At 39.3% G+C, this 23447-nt stretch overlaps 1 protein-coding gene across 11 annotated transcripts in view, besides 8 other annotated features; it reads right to left on the bottom strand.

Annotated features, from left to right (window-relative positions):
• Trp63 (transformation related protein 63) overlaps nucleotides 1-23447 on the bottom strand; it is a 208326-nt gene that overhangs the window by 89057 nt on the left and 95822 nt on the right. For 5 of the 11 annotated variants that reach the window (NM_011641.2, NM_001127262.1, NM_001127264.1 and 2 more), the window contains exon 1: nucleotides 931-1116. The exons of 5 other annotated variants lie outside the window; for them this stretch is intronic. In NM_011641.2, the coding sequence (NP_035771.1) occupies nucleotides 931-972 (42 nt within the window). In that variant the 5' untranslated portion in view covers nucleotides 973-1116. Of the gene's footprint in view, nucleotides 1-930; nucleotides 1117-1184; nucleotides 1270-23447 lie in introns of those variants that run through there. One more of the 11 variants, XM_006522001.3, reaches the window with a different exon arrangement.
• Nucleotides 728-1328: a DNAseI hypersensitive site, noted in NCBI's record as "exon3A HS site; the nucleotide coordinates are approximate for this feature". NCBI's record gives the evidence for it as "EXISTENCE:in vivo cleavage assay evidence [ECO:0001075][PMID:16645595]".
• Nucleotides 1060-1281: a promoter, noted in NCBI's record as "-164 to +61 core promoter; corresponds to a vertebrate conserved region". NCBI's record gives the evidence for it as "EXISTENCE:reporter gene assay evidence [ECO:0000049][PMID:16645595]".
• Nucleotides 1147-1185: a protein binding site, noted in NCBI's record as "Sp1/Sp3 site; Probe A". NCBI's record gives the evidence for it as "EXISTENCE:protein binding evidence [ECO:0000024][PMID:16645595]".
• Nucleotides 1189-1194: a CAAT signal, noted in NCBI's record as "CCAAT-box2". NCBI's record gives the evidence for it as "EXISTENCE:motif similarity evidence [ECO:0000028][PMID:16645595]".
• Nucleotides 1207-1242: a protein binding site, noted in NCBI's record as "CCAAT1 (NF-Y) site; Probe B". NCBI's record gives the evidence for it as "EXISTENCE:protein binding evidence [ECO:0000024][PMID:16645595]".
• Nucleotides 1222-1227: a CAAT signal, noted in NCBI's record as "CCAAT-box1". NCBI's record gives the evidence for it as "COORDINATES:motif similarity evidence [ECO:0000028][PMID:16645595]".
• Nucleotides 1238-1268: a protein binding site, noted in NCBI's record as "OCT site; Probe C". NCBI's record gives the evidence for it as "EXISTENCE:protein binding evidence [ECO:0000024][PMID:16645595]".
• Nucleotides 22646-23004: an enhancer, noted in NCBI's record as "C15 enhancer fragment". NCBI's record gives the evidence for it as "EXISTENCE:reporter gene assay evidence [ECO:0000049][PMID:16581802]".

Here is a 23447-nt window from a genome sequence, read left to right as displayed (position 1 = left end):
CCTGCTCCCTCCCAATCAGATCAGTGTCAACACAGCTGCCTCTTCCTAGGAATGTAAACTAATATTGTTGTTAGACCTTGCCGGCCAGCCTTAGGACACATCCTCAGAGCCCTCCAGTCTGACCAGCGGTTTATATCTCCCTTATCCCCGTAGCCCAGTGATTTAAATCCCTAAGTCAAACTTGCTGAAAGCAGAGGACTGTCCAACATTAAAATCCTGAATGCTCTGATACTCACTTTTGTTTGCACGTGCGTATACACACACACACACACACACACACACACACACACACACATGCAGAGACAAATATATCAATGGTTAATAGCATACTGTCCTGAAGTAACTTGTCTGTCCATCTACAGTAAACTTCTTCCTCAGTCACCTCACAGTGCGGACTATACTCAAGGTCCTTTACATTTAAATGAGCTCCTGGGACTTATACATCTAAAAGAGCTAGCTTTAAACAAACCCACTTCATTACTTAAAGAAAAAAAAAAGATCCATTTCCTTTTAGTATGAAGCCTGGAGAACTTTACTATACAGTTAATACACAATCAATTCGTTTCTATCACTGGTACATTCACACCCACCAATATTCCCAGCAGGGTCTTCTCTACTTCCGCTGCTGCTCTTATAAGAAAAGCGATTTTGTAAAATCCTGAATATTGTGTTTCTTCGAATACATAATGTCACCCAGGAATTTTTTTGTTTTCCCTTTTCTTCTACTGTTTCATCTGATATTTCAAAGAAAATAAAAGAAATTCTTACAGTCACTACAGAAAACATTCACTCAGAAAAGCAGTTTCCTACATGCGACTTGCAAACACATTTACATTGGGTCACTAGAACCACAGCTAAGTATGTTTTTATTTAAAAGAAGAAGCGAAGAAAAGGATCTCTATGCAGAGGGCTAAAATCTTAAAGCCTTACCTCACTAAATTGAGTCTGGGCATTGTTTTCCAGGTACAACATGTTAGCAGTGAGACTGGTCAAGGCTGCTCTCCTCTTTTCTGCTTCCAGGGTTTTGCCAGCCCCCCCACCCCCTCTGAGAGCCTTGCGCTGCGAATCTTCTAAGAAGATAACAGAATTCAGGTGCCTCTCTCTCTCTCTCTCTCTGTACATACTTTAAGGTTCACTAATATATACCCAACTATAGGCATGAGGGGCGGGACTCTTCACTTTACCTGTCCAATCCATCAACTTCCACCTGGGCTCCTCCACTCCAATGGAGTGAGGCCTCTCCCATCTCATTAAGTAGTTAGAATTCCTTATCACCAATCTTTAAAAGAAAAGAGAGAGAGAGAGAGAGAGAGAGAGAGAGAGAGAGAGAGAGAGAGAGAACAGAAGACAGACAGGTAAAACTTTCCCTGTCTCTTTCATAAGAAAGTGCACTCTGTCCTAAAAACAAAACAAAACCTCCCCCAAACAAACCTACCACCCCCACCAGACACACAGAAGGGAGGCAGGCAGGACACGAAGTTGTTACTACACTTTCATGTTGAGAAAGAGAAGTTCTGTGAAAGTTTTGGAAGACGTTTGTTTACCCCCTGCATTTTGGATTTTTAAGAATGATTACATGAAGTTAGAGATTAGGGAAAATTACATGTGTATTTTCTCAATATAAAACTCCTAAAGATACTGCCTGTTAGCTCAAGTATTCAATATATTCTTATCACACATATACCAGCAGATTCATGTCAAACAATGTAAGCCACTTGCCTGTTCAAAATATGTTTCAGAAGCAATTCAAACCATCAGTCTTACTAGACTTAAAAAACAAACATACATGCAAGATATAGTTATGTAGAAGCCCTGGGAAGTATAGCCATGCCCCCTAACCCTCCTCTACTTATATATTTCTCTTCTCTGTTATATTTAGTTTCTCTTAAGGCTTCAGAGAAGTTATTTATTATACATGTATAATAAAATTGATTGTCATGTTTCTATCTAAATGACTAAAAAGGCTATCTTTGAACATAATAGCATGGATTTGCATAAACACATAAGAATATTCTTATAAACTCTTTTCGGTTTTTTGGCGTAGGAAAGATGGAATGTGCCCAAATTCTGACGTAATTTCTAACACACTCTGTCATTATTATTTGGGGCTTAAAAATTCAGCTAGCCTCGTATCTGAACATTAACCTCCCGAAATCCGCAGCACAGTTTTCTCTAATGTACCTAAGATTCTAACTGCCTAAGACTAGTAAGAGTGAATGTTAAATTTCTTCTAAAATTTAGGGGATTAAAATTCTGGAAAAAAATCTAGATCTCATAATATTTTACTATATAGAAATACCAGGATTAGTGTTTGCAATATGTTTATGAATTTGGATTTGCCTTCTGTCTACATCCATTTTGCATTTCTAAACCTCATTGGGAGAAGGATGAAGCGGTCATTGGAGTGAAAATTAATTTAAGGACCCATGAATAATTGTTAATAGTGAAGCTTTTTTTTTCTGTAAAGAAAAATCTCCCATATATAATTTAATCTCAAATATTCAAGCATATGAGATTTTAAATACTGCAAAACCACCTAACACAAAATTTCACTTCCTCACTTAAATACGAAAAGGAATTATGTTTCTTATTACCTTACGTTAACCAAACAAAACTGGGTGGGGGCACTAAAAAATATAGTAGAATCATTTAATCCACATCTTTCCATTATACTTCCACGGACAGGTTAAGGGTGAATATAAAAGTTGCATGATCCCAGCAATGTTTTGCAAAGCCAGTATTGGACCCAGCCCCGGGATCCCTGGCATGGGATCCTCCAGGAGCTGTAGGCTCAACAAAGGAATTTTATTCAACCTATCATTTAATCTCAAAAGAATTTTCCCTGAGAATAGCTGTTTGAAAGTAAATCTGATACTGCATTAATTTTTATACTAATTTGACAGTACAATCATTTGAATCCTTTAACTGAGCTATTGATGATATACAATCAAGTGATAAACTTTTTTTTTTTTAACAAAGTTAAAAGATTCCCAGCAGGATTTGGAGATGAAAAGTCTCATTCCTTCTATGTGTTAATCACACACAAACAGATCAGCCTGTGGTCTCTGTCAGACATGGGCCAAGATTTTAGACAGGAATCTAAGAGCCAAGTACCATGGCTGTTTTAGAAGCTTGGGTAGCTGAGGAAAAGAACCTGGACAGGGGATTTAGAGACAAGAGTTGTGTTGCCAGTTCTGGCTTTAGCCAGCTCCATGTCCTAGGGGCAAGTTACTCAACCAGCCTAGATACAGACTCCTCATTTGGGAAATGACAGTGTGTCAGAGCTCAGGATTCCTAAAGACCTTTACAAAGAGGGAAGTCTGTGTCTTTGCCTAGGATTAAGAGAAGTGCTACACAGAGTTCCCTCATTTTGCTTTGATAGCTGTCCCTCAATTTGTTTATCTCTGTATTGTACAAATGAAGAAGCTAAGCCATGTAGAATTGTAAATACTTAAAGGGGACAGAGAAAAAAGAAGCAATGTATTGAGAAGTAAAACGCATGTTGTTTATTTATGTTTGCTTTAGGACATTTCCAGGAAGAAATATTAGCTAATTGTCAGTATCAATTTGAATTTAACATAAACATATTCGTAAGAGTGCTAATTAAAGTATATCTGATAATGTTTGGTTTTGGAATTAGCATCCTGGATGGAAGAACCGTGCACTTAATCAAGCTGGTAGTTACAGGAGAGTAACAGTTCCGTGTGCTCGCTTTCCCTGGGAGCACAATGGTTTAGAAGGCCCTGCACAGTTGACTGGGGAGCAGCATGGCACAGAAAGACCTCTAGAAGATGAGACATGCACTCATGTTTTGTGTATAAACAGTAAGTCTGTCCCATGGCTGGAGTTAGAGACTGGACGGGAAAAGCATTGGGGAGCATAGCCATGCACCTGGTAGTGGTCCTCCTGAAAAAATTCATTTCTTCACTTAGAAGACAAGGGACACTAGAAGCCAAGACTTGGGGGTTATTTATTTACCAATGGAAACCAATAATTGGCACCTTGTTTTTTTATTGCAATGCTTAAAACTTACAGAAAGAAGTGTGTATCTAGTTTTAAGTTTAGTAATCTTTCTATGTCTTAGCCACAAAGTACCTGGGCAAGGCAGTAAAAGGGACAAAATGCAGTGTCTTCTATCTTCTGGGACCTGTAGTCATTTTTTTTTTTTTTTTTACCTTTCTTGGAGAAAGTGAGGGGGCACTCACAGGGTACCCCAATTCTAATAGGATAGACAGCTATTTACAAATGACATTCAACCCATTGAAATATGGTCCCAGGTTTGTCTGCTGAGGGCTTCACCCTTCCCACTCTGTCCTTTATGCGGAGGCCCTTTCTGCCCCCTTTTGCCACCCTCCCCCATCAGCTTCTTCATTGGGCATTCCTCCTCCTTCTCTCTTTCTGCTTTCCATTAATCTGTACTCAATGTTCACCTGATGCATGTGTTTGTTTTGATATCCTTTTAAAACTATCTTTCAGGTACCTCTTGAATCTCCTAGTTGAAGTAAAATCTTACATTATACAGTGCTAAAGAAAGCAGTTATAAAATGCTACCTTTCAATAAAAGTATCGCTTACTCCTTCATTAAAAAATACATGTTTGAAGTTAGAAAAATTTTTTCATTTCTATCACGTCTAGTATACCATCACCCGGTATTTTAGTTTCCTTCTAGAAGAAAGAATAAGTGAGTGGAACTGAGACTCTTTCCCAAAGCTTATTATGAAATGAACACTTATTTTGTGGAATACTTTTCCCAGAAAAAATCACAGCACAGTAGTTCATTAAAATAGAGAGGAAAAAGAATGACTTCGATCTAAGCTCAACATCTCAAATCCTTAATAATCATTTGTGGAGAGGGAAACCCGCCAGCTTGATAAGGCGGTGAGAGTCCAAAAGAGGTTGGGGTTTTTAAGAGCCTGGGAGGAAGCTCTGGGCTGTGGGGACTTTCCGAGCTGCTGCAAACCAAATCAAGCACATCTTTAAATGTCAGTCAGCTCCCATCCAAATTAAAGGGGAATTGACAGAGCACACAGAGTAACTCTTCAGACTCCCATCTTCCCTCAGCTAGCTGGTTTCCTTTCCTCTGTGCCACACTGGTGACAAGAATGAACACTTTTATAAACTGCTGAAGTCACCTGATCAACTTCCTCTTTTATCTAAAGGTGCATTCAAATTCAAGATAGTAGGACACACCCATTTTAGAGTTACCATATAGGCTCTGAAAGGTGGGGATGCCTTCTAACACCAATGGGGCAGGAAATTCTGTGCAAATCTGATAGTTGTGTCCAAGATAGAAGATTTTTTAATAAATATTATAAAAGGTAAAATAATAGAGAGCATCAAGTCTCTCTCTCTCTCTCTCTCTCTCTCTCTCTCTCTCTGTGTGTGTGTGTGTGTGTGTGTGTGTGTGTGCGCGCGCGCGCGCGTGTGGCTTTCTCTCTGTCAGTCTCTCTGTCTGTCCTGGAACTTTTTCTGGGCCAAGTATGCTTCCAAATGTTTTATTTACATATATAAAATTTATTTAATTCTCATGAAAATGCTGTTTAACAGATGAACACATTGAGGTACCAGGAGACGTTTGTGACAGTGAAAATCTGTAATTTGATCCCCCAACTCTGCATGCAACTCTGATGGATGATTCGACTGCAGCTTCATATCTCCTCCCATTCTCTGGTTTACCTTTCTCCAATGCCATGGCCACAGCAGCCTGCAGTTTATCCAGCGGACTCTGTGATTATAATAATAGCCGCATTTAAACCGTATCACATCCCTGCTTTTAGATAATGCTTGGCCTTTGAAGGTTTCTACATCTCAATAGATGTAAAAATGGAGAGGTGTAATCATCTTTCACATAATTCTTCATTATGATAGAAAATTAGATTAAAGGGTAATCTGATAACTAGAAGTAAAACCTGAAAACGCCAATGTTTAAAAGCCTACTATAAGCACGTCACTCACAATTATTAACTTTGGCATTCTCCTGTGTTTATGTACAGCAAAAAACTAACATGCTATACAATATTACGTTTGTTAATTAGCATTTTGTTCATTTTGGCCATTTTCTTGGTAGAGAGTCACACAGCTGGAAGTGCTGAGACAACTGTTATGGCCTAAGTAACTGACTGGCTACGGTACCATCCTAATTTCCAAGAACATAGTCCCCAAACATTCAGAAGACTCGACCCATCACAGCACCATAAGACATCCTTCTACCTTTAACAATGAAAAGAGAAATTCTACTTTTCACATAGATTATTTGCTTGGGGGTGAGATTGTGTTTCCATATCCACTAGTCCTTTGTAGCCCATCATTTATTTACCTTTTTGCAGTGAGGTGAGGGCAATGTGCACACTAGGCCTTGATCCTGCAACGGTCCTTCCCTCATCCTCAGAACTGGGATTACAGGCGTGAGCCACCAAACCCATCCAGGAGTTCTTCAATTGCTCTGAAAATAGCTGGTGCCGGCCCTCCAACACCACCCTATTGAATTGGTAAGTTCTCGCTATTTATAATGATATTAATGCTAAAAAAACTGATCAAATAATAACAAGTTACTTCCTCTTTGATTAGAAATGGACATAAGAATTCTGATCACTGTATAAATAAAATGACTTCTTTGGGATGTAACACTTGTATTACTTATTCCTATTATGAGCATATTATTTTAAAATATATAAAATAAGAGTACACAGAATAAAACATAATCACATTTTCTAGAATATAGAGGCATCCCTTGTTAAATTTTGATATATACTCTGCCAGAGGGACAAATACATATCATTATGTATGATTCACATACTGCATATATTTTCTTAAATATTAAAGGTATATTTGTTCATGTTATGGCCTTAAAGCAATATAATAGGCTATTATGTAAAACACAGAGCATAAATTCAATATTTCAACTAACAGATAATATTGCATAGGTAGAACCATAGTTCATGGGGCAAAGTGCTTGGTGTGTAAGCAGGATCTGATTTGTAATTTCAAAAACTCATGTAAAGGTCAAGTGTACTATGATGTGTCTGACGTCTGTCATCACAGTTTTCTTACAGTGATATGAGAGGCAAAGACCAGAGAATCCTCAAAACATCTTTTGGGGATGTACCTATTCTGATGTACACACACACACAAAAGCCATAGATATATACACACTATGCCCAAAGCTAATAGCTACCACCCATTGTTCCCTGTACTCTAAGCAATATAGCTTCTATTCAACCACATTCAGTGGTTTGGATCTCACATGGTTCTCAAATGCTCATGTGTTGCAGATTTATTCCCTGGCTGATACTGTTGTTCAGGGCCTGGAGCTTTAGCAGTGGAGCTGAGCTGGAAGTAGGTGTTAAAGGGTGAACTGAGAGTTCCTCTCACACTTGCTCAAGCTATCATAGTTTGCCTCAACACAGAACAGACAAAAACAGGGCCAACTAACAATGGACTGAACCCTCTGATTACCAATATCTCAAGTAAGAAGTTTGCCTTTTTAGATTGTTCAACTTGACAGATTTGTTAGAACGCTAATGTGATTCCAGAATAGAAAAGCTACTGCATTAATTCTTTATATATTCATTATATAAGTGAGTAACTTCCTCCTTTTGGAACTTGGTATTACTCATTAAAATAAACAGGTTCATCTCCACACCCACTGGTTTGATTTACAAACAGCAGGTCTTCACATCAAACCAGCTCACATCAAATATCAGTTATATTTATTTAACATTTTTAACACTTTCCCCTTAAAACTCAAAATTTTATGCGATGTTATATTTAACTCTCTTATCTAGCTTCACATTGATAGTTTGCATGATAGATTCTATGAAATATAAGTATCATTCTTATTTATTCCTGTGCACAGCTCCGTGTTTTGCTACTAAATACTATTCTTATTTTCAAACATTACAGTGTCTCAAGTTTCAATAGTTTGATTAATAATTGTATCTCTGCCCTTATCTTAGCTTTCTGATTTGATGCCACAGTGTGTACAGAGATGCCACCATCCTAAGTAGCCCAGGCAATGAAATTGCCAACAGGCATGGAGGGAAAGTGCTCTACAGTCTCAGCCAGAAACCAGGGTCTGGGGCCTACATGGCTTTAGGCTAGTCCCTTTTAGTTAACAGATGATGAGAAATGCTCATTTAGGACAATTACAAAACATGCCATGTTGCTCTCTAGGTCTACTGAACTATATCTCAATGCAACACTAAAGCTTAACATGGCTCTCGTTCTGAAACCATAGAAAAATTTGACCCTTCCTGCCTGTAATGACTGTTCATAAGAGATCTCTGTCTGGAGAACCCTGAACATAGGACAGGGATCTGGCTTTTGTGACTATGCCAAGTACAAGCCTTCCCTCTCCACACCCCAGTCTTCAATCTGTTCTGTAAACACCACTGTCAATTTGACCCTGAATATGACTAGGATTCCTGAGTTTTGGGAACTTACATTTGCATATTTCACTATGGCATAAAGTTTATAATTGATGAAAACAGACAACATCCCGTGTGAACTATTTGTCTCTGCTGGTCCTTTCCCCACTCCCTCCCGCTTAAGGCAACTTGGGCAATCAGTTTCCAGCCAGCTTAAGGCCTGATGATTTCAGGTTTCACTTTTATTTCCTCAAATTGTTTAACCTTAGCTCCAGGTTAAGTAAGTGGCAACTTTACCCCTTAGAAGAAATGTGAAAGATCCTGCCTGACTCTTCTACACAAGGCATACACCACCTTTGGCTCACGGCCCCTGCCACCTCGTTTCCACCTGTGCTCTTCTGGCCACTCAGGATTGTACCACCTTGGGATGCTAAGCATTAAATGCTGGTGCATGTAAATGCGTTTGATAGTCTACTCAGTCATTTTTCTACTTGCCTTTGGCATCGCCTGTCTGCTCCCTGATTCTCTACAGGTGAATCCAGTAATGGCTAAGTCCTGGGGCATTTCTGAAGCCAGTAAATCTCTGTATAGTCCTGACAGTTTTACTTCCTCAGTATTAACTATACAGTCATGGATGCTGTGGCTCAAATCAGCCTTTCACTAGAAAGTGTACCCCCAAATAAGGTCAACTCCATATTTAAAAAGAGAGAGAGAGAGAGAGAGAGAGAGAGAGAGAGAGAGAGAGAGAGAGAGAGAGAGTTGAAATATTCAGAAAAATGAGAACTGGAAGTCTCGGTGAAGACAAGGTAATTGACCATTTTGCCTCTGACAGAGGACTGAGGTTAATTAGGCATGGCAAACCATGGAGCCCTATGGAACTGAGGACCAGCAAATGAAGGATATGCAGAGCATCAGGCTGCCCCATGTTCCATTGATGGCAGTAGAACACACAAGGAAGAAACATCAAATAAATTCAATGCAATGTCATAGTACAGTGTTGTCTTTCCCACATGTGGAACACACTGATGAATTTGTTGCATCCACTAAAGACCAACAGGGTCCATGATGGCAGATTTGAAAGGAGCTATTTGCATTCGTTTCATAAAAGAAGACCAAACATTCATATATGAAGGGGTTTTAACAATAATCTTATGATCAATTCTTACTCTATGATAGTACCAATTGAGTACTTATGGGAAAAGCTGCCTTAGCTGACAAAGAGAGACATAGTAGCTTAGAGTTTGTAATAATTGCCTTAGAATTTTATTTTACATTGTGCCTTACAACACACATGTATTATGTTTCACAATCTTCCAACTAGTTCTATAGTTTTCTCCAAAAAGGAAAATTCAAATAACACAGCACTCATGTCACATGTCACCTCCAGTGCTTTCAAAACATGCTATTTGCTATATACTGCTGTGTTTTCTTATTTTTGTATGGTATCCAGTTGCTAATTTTATGTCAAATTCGTATTACTGCATATCTCATCATGGAACCTTGTATTCACTTCTTTACGAATTCTATAATGAAGAGGCACTTGAGAGCAGTGGTCATGCCTCAGTCAGGTCTGTAGTCCCTGCAGCTTGAAAAGTCCCAATCAGCATGAGGTCTGCTAAAGAGAGGTCTGGTGTGTGAAACAAGCTTGTCTTCCTTCTTTTGCTTCAGTTCTCAAATAAGGAAATAGGCTTGCAGAGGGATTAAATGCATAATGAAGTTCACACATAAATTACACTTATAGCTGAGCTCAGAACTCAGATTTGCTGGCTCCATCCCCACAGACTCACTTTGTGTGGCACCAAGTGCTCATTACCAAAGAGATTACTGTCTTGCACGTGTGCCAACAGTGTGCAGGAATGCAACCTCAGAAAAAGTAACATTTGGTTTGCATGGTTTGCATGGGAAACTGAGAGGTCCTGTGGACACAACGGACTTCCGTAGCCTGTCAGTTCCTTTCAGTAGTGTGTCTCTTGCTGAAGATTACTCTCCAGAGCTTTCTACTGTTACAAACACAGTAAATTGACTTATTTCCAGCTTCTCAGTTCTGATTCACAGCTCGATTAAAAAGTGGTGCAACCAAGTTAGGTGTGCCTCGGCGACTGGGTGGCTGAGCCAGATCTTCCAGCCTATGGAGGACGCTGTTTTGATTTTGTAAGAAAACATTATCTGTATCCATCGTTAGCTGGAAATTTCTATCAGAAAGAGACTTTAAAAGTCAACAAGAGAAGTGCCACCTTTGAAGAACATATGCAATTTCTAGAAAAGACTGGAAGGTCTTTCAGGCTCACTCATATTGGATAGCAATGGAAAAATAGTTCCATGGTACCATACATGTTTAGTATGTGTGGGGCCCCAGTGGCATGGTATTCAACCAACAAAACAAAACACCAACCCCCCCCCAAAAAAAACAAGAATCCACCCAAACTGAAACAAATAAATGAAATTAAGACTACAGAGTAATTATAAGAATAATGAAATGGTTTCTTTAAGTGGAAATAATGGAAAGAGTTTAAATGTTCTGGTTATGTTCAAATCATAGAGGAAAACAAATGAGAAAGCCAGGATTCAGTGTGTATAATCTAAAAGTTCATATGGGTGTGCATGTTCTTGGACACGTACATGCGCATACATATGCATGATATGCATACACACAAGTACACATATGCATGCACATACATGTACATGCAAATACATACATGCATACATGCACACACTTACATATATTCACTATGGTTGATCTTGCAAAATGAAAAATAAAAAACACTAGGGTTTATGATATAGCACTCATCTAGCATGCAAGACCCTGGTTGTTATTCCTAGCATAAGAGATAAAGAAAGATGGATAGGACAGGAAAGGATAGGGTGTGTGTGTGTGTGTGTGTGTGTGTGTGTGTAAGACAGAGAGAGAGAGAGAGAGAGAGAGAGAGAGAGAGAGAGAGAGAGAGAGAGAGAGGAAGAAGATGATAGATAGATAGATAGATAGATAGATAGATAGATAGAGACAGACAGACAGACAGACAGACAAACAGATGGACAGACAGAGAATAGGAAAGATTACAATTGGCCATGATTTATAATTTAGTTGATAACTGGACAAAGTGGCAGTACTACTTACATTCTAATCTACTACTTATGGTTTTTAATCATTGCTTTTTACTCATGGAGACTTTTGTTCATACCGATTCTATTGGAATAAGAGGCTTGAGCTATAATGCCCCAGGGTGGACTTAATGGTATAGGTACTGCAGCCTGGGCTTGTAGGATTATGCCAAAATCAGGTCACTGATACTTCAGGCTGAGCTTCCATTTAGAAGACACAGTCAGCATCTTCTCTGCTGCCTTAAATCTCACAAGGTCCTTTTTATACTTTTTAATTCAGCAACTACAGTAGTTGTTAGTCAGGGCCAATAGTTTGGCACTCAAGCAAGTGAAGTGGTGCTGGTAAGTGACCTCAAGCAGCACACAGGCCATGTTTCCTGTTGATCTCCACTGTCACTCCAAAATGGAACAAGTCAAATGCATTGGTTCTTTTAATGCTGCAAACTGCCAGCGTAACCTTCAACTCCCTTCCCCTTGTTAATAGGAAACAGACAAAAAGTAAAGTTAATTGACCTAATTAGATCATACCGTCAAACCATACACACATGGGGGGTGGGAAGTCTTAAAGGAGTCTTAAAGACTATCAATTAGAGATAATGTTATTTCTTCTCAAACATACATTTTCACACTACACATTGCCTGCTGAATGATGCCTACATATTATCCTGCATATGGTCTATGAAAAGATCTAAGCAACCATATGATCCAGGGTTGGTCATAAAACTATCCCGCCAGTAAAGATCTCTACATAAACCCATGAAAGGGATGATAGCTAAAGTAAATGCTAATATGAAGTCACAAGCCACAGTTCGATGGGACACAGAAGGTGTGACTGGTTCCCAGTAGGAAGATAAATAGGGAAGGACTGAGAAGGGTCCCTAAATCAAAGCATCAAAACTGCAGCTAAACCAGCAGGTGAAGTTATCGGACCCTGGGGCTCATAGGACAGAGATGATCGTGTAGCAAGGCAATACTGGAGTAACAGTATAAGACATGAGGTAACTTTAAGCTCACAGAGACTTGATGGGCTAAAATCCCTGCAAGAAAACATGTGCTAGAGATCACCTTTATTTCCCATGACTGATTTTCTAGCTCCTCTTTTCAATAGAAAATTTTCATATGAATTGAAATTATATCAGAGAGACTACATGATATGAGGGCTTATCTTCCCTGCGACTATCGCCAAGATCAGTAGTAACTCCTCATCTCCTTCTCACCCTCCACAAAGAAATGGACCAAGTCCACCCAACTGTCACAACAGCATTTACCCTCTGACCCTCAGCAAACAAGTCTACAGGATGCCTTTCTGCACTGCTGAATGCTACACCTTGTAAAGACTGACCTGTGTGGCCAATTACAGAGTACAACTCTAGTCCTCTAGACATAACAGATACTTTTAAACCAGGCCACTGGCATATCTGTGGCCTCGGAAGAGGGTACTCCAGTAGAGAGTAGGGAAGAGTTTATTCTCCTGGTAAAATTTAAAATCTAAACAAGGACCCATTTCTTCGTCAGTACTCATCTGTGGATGCAGGAGTAATGAGCTGTTAGTGTAGTCAATGAAGTGCCCATTCACCAACACTGTTTACCAATATTCCCTGGGACTCTAAACGTATAGAGTTATGATGATAGCTCAGTACCCAAGCTATCCTCCCTTTTTTCTGAAAAGAATGGCAAGCCATGGAAGGATTCTTACATCGTTTCTCAGAGGAACTGTAAAATTCCAAAGGCAAAAGATGAGGGGAAAGATGAAAAAAAATGGCAGATAGTGATGATTACAGTGACCCCAAATTTCTGTAAGGCAGGAACTAGAAGATGTCACATGAATGAGGACTGTAGACACATCTGAGCTATTGATTGCACTTCCAGGTGAACAGTGCAAAGCGAAGACCAAAGGGATGGTCTTGATGTTTGTAACTGTGTGCTGGTGTCACAGGGTCTGTTTGAGTATCATATCCCAAGAATATGATATCTGAAGAATCACATTGTGTGTGACATCAACTATAAGAAGCACAAGCATTTTCATTTATGGGATTCTACATATTTTCCATAGTATCTACCACAGTTCCTTGTCATACATCCAATCACCTGCTTTGGATGCTACTGTCAATATTTATTAAGGTTTAATGTCCAGGACAGGTTTCTATTAAGTATACTAATGTACAAGACAGCTTTGTTTAGCTTGTATGAAACATTTTTTTGTTTGTTCTATGCATGGGGCTTATAAAAGGCACAAGACATGAGGGAATTAAGAAATGGAGAATTAGATAGAATTAAACAACAAAGACTTGAGCCTGCCAAGAGACAAAGAGGTATAACAGTGCCCAAGCATGTTGAAAGCCATTTAATTTAAGAAGAAATGAGGGACAAAGAGGGAAAAGCCATGAAGTCGAGAGAAGAATATGGAGGAGCCTGAATTCATGCATGGAGTTATCAGAGAATAACATTCTTTTCAAAGAATAAAATGAGAGAAAAGAAAAAAATTAGACTCAAGGAGCACTATGAAATAAAAGACAAAATGACAGAAAGCAAGTAGAGGAACAGGGTGGCACATGAGGACTCTGTACCCAATTCTGTATTTGAAACACATCTATTATGGGCTAGAGTTAAAGAGCTTCCTTCAAATCTGTAAGATCTGTGATAGTGGGAAGTTTGTACTCTCATGTATGAAAAGAGGATACCACCACCTAAGTCACCTCACTTACAGCATAAATCTGGGTGTTGCCAAGGGGATAATTTTACCACTTCTAAACTAGAAATTAAAACAGACAAGCCTAGAATTCCCAATCATATATTGAAGTTTCCCAAACAGGAATGCATAGGCTTTATAACATCCTTATTGCAGGCTTGTCCCCAGTGCAAACCAGCCACCATTTCCTTCATATATTCTTTTATCTCACTTGTGAGCAATTGCCACAAGACAGAACGTGGGGGCTGAAGCTATAGCTCAAGTGGCAGAGTGACTGCCTAGTATGCACAAGTCCCTGAGTTTGATACCCAGCACTGCCTAAAAGAGATATGGTGGGGCATGTTGCAATTCCAGCAGTGGGGGTGCTCAGAAACTACAGGTCATCCTCAGCTACACAACATGTTTGTGACAAGCCTGGGTTGTAAGAGAACTTATTGCCCCCCACCCAAAACAGTGAATTTGGCTACAATAAATGATGACCTGAAGACTCACTCTTATCTAGTATTTATAATTATTAAATATCCTGTCAAGTATGAAGTTATGTGCTTTATTTGTTGGGGTTTTTTGTTTGTTTTTCTTTGAGCGGGGGTTGGTTGGTTGATTATTTTAGAATTTGCGGGTCTAGGACCAGGCTCAGTGGCTCACAAGCTCTGTACCTGAGCTGTATAGCCTTGCCTCTGAAGTTTAGGTTTTAAGGAAAATATTTATTAAAAGTCAACAGTTTGCTTTAAACAAAATCTGAGCATCTAGGCAAATATGAGATGTTTTTATTTTGTTATTTGCTTGTTTATTTCTACTTAGTGATGTATTTTCTTTTCTCTGTATGTGCATGTGTATGCATATTCATGTATGTTGAATATAATGCATGTATACACGTGCGCATATGTATGTGTACACTAGAGGACATCATTGGATGTCATTCACTCTTAGGCTAAACACACTTTCTATTTGAGAAAGTGGCTCCCACTGGCCTGTGGCTCACCAGGCAGGCTACACTGGCTATCTGGTGAGGCCTGAAGGCTGTCCTGTCTTTAGGCTCCCAGCACAGATCTCTAGCACATGCTACCACCGCCAGTTTTGTAGGTGGGTACTGGGGATCAAGTTCAGATCTTCACACTTGTGGAACCAACAAACCTCTCCCCAGCTTGACATTTTTCCTGTGATCAGAGAATGAACCGGATGACATTTTTCCCCCCTTGCTTCCCTCTAAGAGAATTAGAAGGCAGAAGCTTCTATTTAGTAATTACAGAGTTAAAGGCCAGGATGCTGGGGAGGTTAAATCTGGTGACCTTTGAGATCGTCTCTAACCCAAAGAGTTCTATAATTACACAGATACAGACACACTCACACGGACACACTCACTCGCCAGAGCTAGCAAAACAAACAAACAAAATTCAATAAATGGACATGATAAGTAAGCAGTGTTTTTTAATTAGGTATTTTCCTCATTTACATTTCCAATGCTATCCCAAAAGTCCCCCCCACACTCCCCTACCCACCCACTCCCACTTTTTGGCCCTGGCATTCCCCTGTACTGGGGCATATAAAGTTGTAAGCAGTGTCTTTAATGTCAGTGTCACTTAGTGTTCAATGTCTTAGCCTCCAGAAAATCATTCTCCCTGTGAAATAAAGAGGAAACTTACCAAATGACCTAATAACATTTGGGTCTGGCTGGGTTCTCCAGTTCTCCTGGGAATTGACCTCTGATTTGTGAGTCCTAGTCTACCTATAAGGAAATAATTGTTGGTTTGGTGATGTATCAGATCGTCTGAATTTCCAAGATGTGTACAAAATTAAGATGCTCTGGCATCTCTAATGAGGTCCGTCAACCCTGCTAACACAGCTTCTCGTCATGACTTCTTGCAGCCACAGTAGCTTGAAGCTGTCTGACACATTTACTGTCTAAAGACTCACCTAAAATAAGATTCCCAAGGAAGAATTTGGAGGAGTGAAAAAATAAATCAATGCAAGAATGAGAATTGCTTAGAGAGAATGATTCTGACACAACAAGAGGGGATTAATTAACATACAGGAAGGATGCCTCACTTGCTAACACTGAGAGTTTTTGTTTGCTTGATTTTTTCCCCCGAGTTACACATTGTGGAGGAAAGTGCATATAGAAAAACATTACATCAAGATCAAGATAACTTTCAGAGGTATTGCTTCATCTTACTTTGACTCAGCTTCCCAGAAAAAGAAAAAAAAAAATATCACTGCTGGTAGTTTTTGGAACATCTTGTCCTCATTTAAAAAGCAGGAGAGCAGGAGTTGAGTATGAGCAGAGGTGAAGCTTTTCCGTGATGTGAGGGGCCTTGATGCTTTCAGATACAGCAAGCTTTAGCTGCTCAGCGAGACTGCAAGTGCACACCCAAACTACTATCTCCTCGTTACCCACGTCTCTGCTTATTCTTCCCTGGAAGCCCACTTCTGTCTGCAGTAACAGTCATGTCTCTGGCATCCTGTCTTACTACAAAGGGAGGATTGGATGTCCTGCTTAGCCTTCTTGAAAGGGCAGACTTGTAAAAAACTAGATCATTTTACCACCAAGGCTGGGGAAGGATGGATGGAGATATATATATATATATATATATATATATATATATATATCGGCTATAGACATATATATATGCTCGGCTATTTTATATATATATATATAATATATATATACTCGGCTATTACAGCCCAAGTCTTGGAAATGAAGCAGAGATTCATTGCACTTTGTCATGAAGCACGGCAGTCTAGGCATCAAATTTAGCATTGAATAAACACTAAATATCTGAGAGGGAAGGTCTTACAAAATGACTGGTAGTATGATATTCATATTATTGCTGAGGGAGGGTTAGCTTTAAGAAATAAAACACAGATGCATGGTTTTAAAGGACAGACCCTACATTCAGAGACCTGGTCATCTGGCTGGCTCATTCATCGGTTGGCTGTATACTCTTGGGCTGCACCCTTCCTTTACTGTGCATCTGTGTCTTTATTAGTAAAAAGTTCACATGCCAGCCCATCTTCCCCTTCCATCCTGGCCCTGTCATCCTGAGAGAGAGGGTGAGCTTATGTGACCTGGTTTTCCAGTAAATTCAAAATAGGTGCTCTGCTTGGAAGGCTAAAATTTGGGTCACAGACCAGAAGTAAATTAGCTGAATATCTCAATGAATTCCTAGACTTATTATTACATAGTTTGTTTACTTAACTGTCATCAAAGGAATGCTTCCAAACCCTTATGATTTGACATGCAAACATGAGCAACATCTGTCACTATCACACTCAAGCAAACTGGGTTTCTGATGTGCTCTCAGTCCTACTGAGGATGATCATCCCACTAAAACAACAGGCAGGCAGACAAACGTTAAATGGGGAATTATCCATCAAAGAAGTTAAGCAGTTCACCAACTTCCCGGATGTTGTTGGGAGCTGACCTGATTCACAGCACAGACAATGTCTAGACCTTTCGCCCATGGGCAAGGATTTTGCAGATAAGTGAGAGATCAGCCAAAGAAACCTTTAGCAGTTCTTGGTCATACTGGTCTTCTACCAAGGAGTTTTATATAAATATGTACTGTTATAAAAGAAAAAGCAGTCAGATCAGTAATTACAATGGTGAAAGTTTTAAGACCAACCCAGTGATCTCAAAAGACTTCTGCCCTGCTTTCTTTCTCTGTTTGATCATTAACATTGCTACTATGTAATATACTATGACATTGTATTTTGAAATCTTAATTTTTTAAAGTTGGGGACTCCAAAACAACACCCATATTTCCACAAGTAGCACTGGTTCAAAATACTATGAGTAGTTCTCATTTAATCATGAATACTAAAATATATGCTGCATGGAGTTAAGTGGCTTTTCCAACATTTAATTGAACAAAAACTTCAGGTAGTTCTGGCTTGGTAATATATGAGTGTAGTACCAAAAAAAAAAAAAAAAGCGGAACTGGAGGAAGCATGAATCCAAATGGATAATTTATTCAGATTCTGCCTCAAAATAAATAGCGAAAAACATGGCTGAGAATATGACTTAGTTGTCGACTATTAATCTATCATGCTTTAAGCCCTAGGTTTTGATGCCCAGTAAAGAAGGAGGAAGAGGAAGAGGAAGAGGGGGAGGAGGAGGAGGAGGAGGGGGAGGAGGAAGAGGAAGAGGAAGAGGAAGAGGAAGAAAGGAGGAGAAATAGTTACTATGCCCTTAGAGTGGACATATATCAAATATGGCAACATACACACACACACACACACACACACACACACTCAATAAAAATTTAAAATACATAGTGTTAGAAAAACATGAAATATTTCTTTGTTTTTAAAACCACATCTCACTTAAAACTCTTACTGCAAATAATTTCAGTTTATTCCAATGAAAACTTCTGACATCTTACATAATTTGTACAGTGGAAGTGACTCACAATTTCAAGAAAAAAACTTGCAACATTAAACTTTTCGTCTTGCCTAACAATCTGTGGCAATGATGACTTGGACTGGACACTTAAAATTTGCATAAATTTGAAGAAAAGTATTCTTAAAAAAGGAAAATCAAAAAGAACAAAAGAACAGCCTTCTAGGCATAATGCCTTTTGATAAGCACTCAGATACCCACCCTTCTGCTGCTTGGTTATATTACGAATGGTTCAATAGCTGTCCAAGAAGCATTTTAAATAAGTCTACCCACTCCAACTGAAGAGAAAAGCAAGAGCTAGCATATGTGGAGGGCATAACATCCACCAAAGTGGACACAAACTATCATTGAAGTCACACATGCTCATTAAAAGTTATATTAGGAAAACCTGGGGTAGGAGGAGTACAGTCAGCAGCAGAATATCGCATGCTTTCTGATGTGTGAAGTCCTGAGTTCAGGCCTCAGTGGTAGGAATCAGGAACAAAATGGAACAGTAGAAAAAACTCCAAGCATTATGAGACATCACCAATATTTGAGGTGTACCTCTTTACTGAACAAGTTAACAACTTTTGGTAGCAATGAGCCCTCTAACCCTAACCACTCATCAGACATTTGCCAAGCACTGCCAAGTACCAGGCTTTGTAATTTTTCTGTGTTCTGGAGCTTTGAGCAATCTGCTGCAAATTGTGAATCAATCTGTGATTCATCACTGGGATACCATCAATGGGGACAAATTTTCATCCTGTAAAAAATGCTTTCCACCAAACTGAGTAATCAAACTAGGTAATGTTATCAGGGAAAAAAGTAACTTTAAAATAAGGACGATTTATGTTCATAATATGTTTGCACTGATTTAAGGCCCAAAGAGACTTTGAAGCAATGTAAGTGCCTGAGTTAGCCTCTTAGAGACCCTTTTGAAGTTTAAATGTGCATAGCCATATAAAAGTTGCATTCATTTGATGAAGCTTTTGCAGTGCTTACAAACTACCTACACATGCATATTTTCTATAACCATATAACCATGTTATTAATCAAAGCCAAGATTAGTGTTATCTATTGGGTTAATTATGGCCAAAGCATTTTATTATTAATTAGTATTAGTATTTTTAGTTTTTCAAGACAGGGTTTCTTTGTGTGTGGCCCTGGCTGTCCTGGAACTTGTTCTGTAGACCAGCCTGTCCTCGAACTAAGAGATCTGACTGCCTCTGCCTCTAAAGTCCTGGGATTAATGACTACTCTACCAACTCCTGGCCAAAGAATAATTTTTTGAAGTAACTTTCTCAATCAAGACCAAGAAAAACAAGCACAATGAAGCCCTTACATTCCTGGGGCCCACAATCTCCAAATTGATGGTAGGGCTCTGCCTTCTCACAAATCAATCACACCCAGATGTGTATAAATGACTTCTAAAATCCAATATTCTCAAACAGACTAATTAGCATTAAACTTAAGGAAAAATTCTTTCCTTTTAGCCAAAAATAACTTTCTATACTGTTATTCAACTTGATCATTATACTGAACTAAAGATTTGGAAGGTAATAGAACTTATTAAAGTAGTAACACCAGATACTTTTAAAAATACATATCTGCAAAGGTGGAGAGCTGGCTCAGCGAGTGACGGCATGTGCTGTGCAAGCAGGAGGACATGGGTTCAAATCTCTAGCACCCACAAACAAAGCCAGGCATGACTGCACTTGCCTGTCATCCCAGCATTGAGAAGTGGGGTCAGGTAGATCCTACTAGCTCATTGGCTAGCCTAGCTAAGCAAGGCCAGGTTTAGCCAGCAAGAAACTCTGTTTCAATGCAATAAGGTGCAGAACAATAAATAAATACTCTATGTCTTCCTCTGACCTCTGCATTCAGACACTCGAGGACACACAATCTCCTATGCAGGTAATATAAAGGCATACATGATACCCACATAGCCACAGGATAAAAACAGAGAACATTTGTTAGACACTTCTTATTTAAGGACAACTCTTAGCATTTTCATACTTGTTCTGATGGAGCATTATGATCCTATTTTACACATGAGGAAGACACTTTGGGTGATGACATAATTTGTCTTATGTCATATGACTTAGAAGTGGAAAACCAGGACTAGACGGGTCTCCAGAAGCCACACTAACTAGCTTTTGGGCTGAATTTACAACAGAATTCCCCCATTCATCTCTGTAAACAAACCTGTACTTCTGAGTCCAATCCCCAAGCACATGTGGCAGAAGGAAAGGATTGACTCCTGCAATTTGTTACATGACTTTCTTTCATAAATGCTGTCGGCATGTGTATGACCACATATGCTCACACACCAAAAAGGAGAGTAATATCCTAAAACTCAAAGTTAGTTACTATGATACCCAGGGTAATTCATCACAGAGCTCAATCTACTTAATTCTTAAAATCAATATTTAATATTGACATACTATGTAATTCACTAAATATATCAACATCTATATGTATTTTTACATTTTCATATAATTATTTAGAAAACATTTCATCTAGATTTGAATATCAATTTTTTATTCATAAAGCAAAATCAGAGTGGGTTAGTGACATGAGTCAGTTTACTGGGCTCACAGCTTACACAGTTAAATGCTTAGAGGTTTTATGATCAGAACATGGATGCTGCAGCTTACCCCATGCACCACAGTCTGCTTTCAAGGATGCTTATATCTAAAGATGCTTTGCAGGTCAGCCATTAAAGGCTTCTTTTCAGGGCCCTTTAGTCAGAACTTATAATCTATGACACTAATATGTCTGATTTGTTAGCCATGAGCTGATCTTCTTGGTGGGTAAAGTTGGCTTCAGGACTCTGCACCAAGAGATATGTAGGACCAAAACAGAATCAGAGCAACTCAAGAGGCTCTGAAGATATTTTGAAAAGCAAAATCTGGCAAAGAAAATGCCTTAGTTTGTCCATGTTTAGGTTTGAGTAGGAACAATCACTCAATTCAGCTTATACAAGACTGAACTATCATTTCTACTTCACAAACCAAGAAATGAACATTCCCCTTCTAGAAAAGAACATGTATGATTCATTTTATTATAAGTGTATAAGTGTTTTCCTTGCATATATGCATGTGTACTGTATATGCTTGGGACCTATGAATGGGAGATTGAATTCCTTAGAAATAGAGTTATAGGTGGTTATGAATCATCACATGGGTACTAGGAACTGAACCTGGGTCCCCTGCAAGATTCCCAACCCAAATCCCCCTTCACTGAATATACAAACACAAACCATCCCAACTTTGTTAAAAACTACATGTAATCAGGATAAGAAAATGATTTTGCCTTGAAGCTGAGGAGGAGAGCGACCCCATAGGAAGACCAACAGTCTCAACTAACCTGGATTCCTGAGATCTCCCAGACACTGAGCCACCATCCAAGCACCATGCAGTAGCTGATATGACCCCACCACTACCACCCTCCTTCCCAGACACATGCAGCAGAGGACTGCCTGCTCTGGCCTCAGTGCAAGAAGATACACCTAACCCTTGAGAGACTAGATGCCCCAGAGTAGGGAGGTCTGGTATAAAATCACAATTATATATTACTCAAATATATATATATATATATATATATATATATATATATATATATATATATTTTAAAAATGATCTCAGCCAGTACTGCTCAAGATGATATTTTTCTTTTATTACTTTATTCTTTGTAGAATCAAATAAAGAAACCAGTCAGATAATAAAAAGGGGAGAAAAACAAAGCAATCCTTCAGCTATGGCTTCAAATGCCATCTGTCACTGAAGGTGAGTTTTGAAGCATGGAGTTTATAGGCATGATGTTTATCAGAGTAAAACATTTTTACATACTGTTCCATGGTTTGGTGTATGATGACTGTAATTTAGAGCTTTTGCTTCACACTGTATAATTTGCTGACCCCAGAGCACCAGCCAGCGAAGAAAACACACAGTAAATATATTCATAAAGCCAGCCGTAGACTGGAGGAGGAAGGACAGAGCGAGGCATGCAATAGGGGGAAAGATTACATCAAGAAGAGTTAATCCCTGTCACCCCTAGTACACACTCAGACCTAGCAAAAAAGAAGTTGTCTCTGACCAGAAGAAGGCAGCCCAGGGCTTAGTCACATTCCCTTTGTTCTTTCCTTTTGTGGATAAATCTGTGCCCTCAAAAGGAACGCAATGGTGGAAGACTGCTGTGTGCAACATTTACTACTTAAAACAGCAACGTGATTTATGTCTTTAGAGTGTTTCAATTTCAGAAGAAATCTGAATGAGGAGATAGTCTGTGGAATGACATTCCAATGAACTGGTTAGACAGGTCCTTGTTTGGAAGGAACACTGCCTGGGGCTGGCCAGGGAGATAGAGCAGCTTCAGTGAGGGAGTGGAGAGCCACGGAAGGTACCTACCTCTTCTCTCACTCCAGACAGGACTCACTTTATGACTAATCATTACTAAGGCAATGGCTGCAGCCCACCATACCCTTGCAGAAGGCAGACGGGAGCCAGGCATTTTCTCAGAGAGAGAAAAAAAGTGACTTTTGTTTTAGGTTTTTGAAACACCCCCCACCAGAAAAATAAATAATAAGAGAGATGTTATTCCAAGATCTCTAGACTTTTAGGCCATGCGGGTGTTCTATAGAAGAGGGTTTGTTTTAGCAATGGTTCATCTAGGTTCTGCCATGCCCATACTACCTCGATAGAGGTAACCCAGTCAGACAGAAATTGGAAGCAAAGACTGGCAAATGTAGTCATTGCCAAGCTTGAGAGAAAGGAGTGTCACGCAGCTGGAACCTGTGATCTTACTTACCCCTAAGGAAGCTAAATCCCGAGAGAGAAGTGATGGGTGTTCAACAGACAACCATCAGTATCAGCAGGGTGGAGACCAAGACTCACAACTCCCAGGCCACAGTTAC

The sequence above is a fragment of the Mus musculus genome, chromosome 16 (genome assembly GCF_000001635.26).
Source record: "Mus musculus strain C57BL/6J chromosome 16, GRCm38.p6 C57BL/6J".
Classification (NCBI taxonomy): domain Eukaryota; kingdom Metazoa; phylum Chordata; class Mammalia; order Rodentia; family Muridae; genus Mus; species Mus musculus.
Note: the sequence above shows the minus strand (reverse complement) of the source record. Positions and strands in the feature narration are given on the sequence as shown.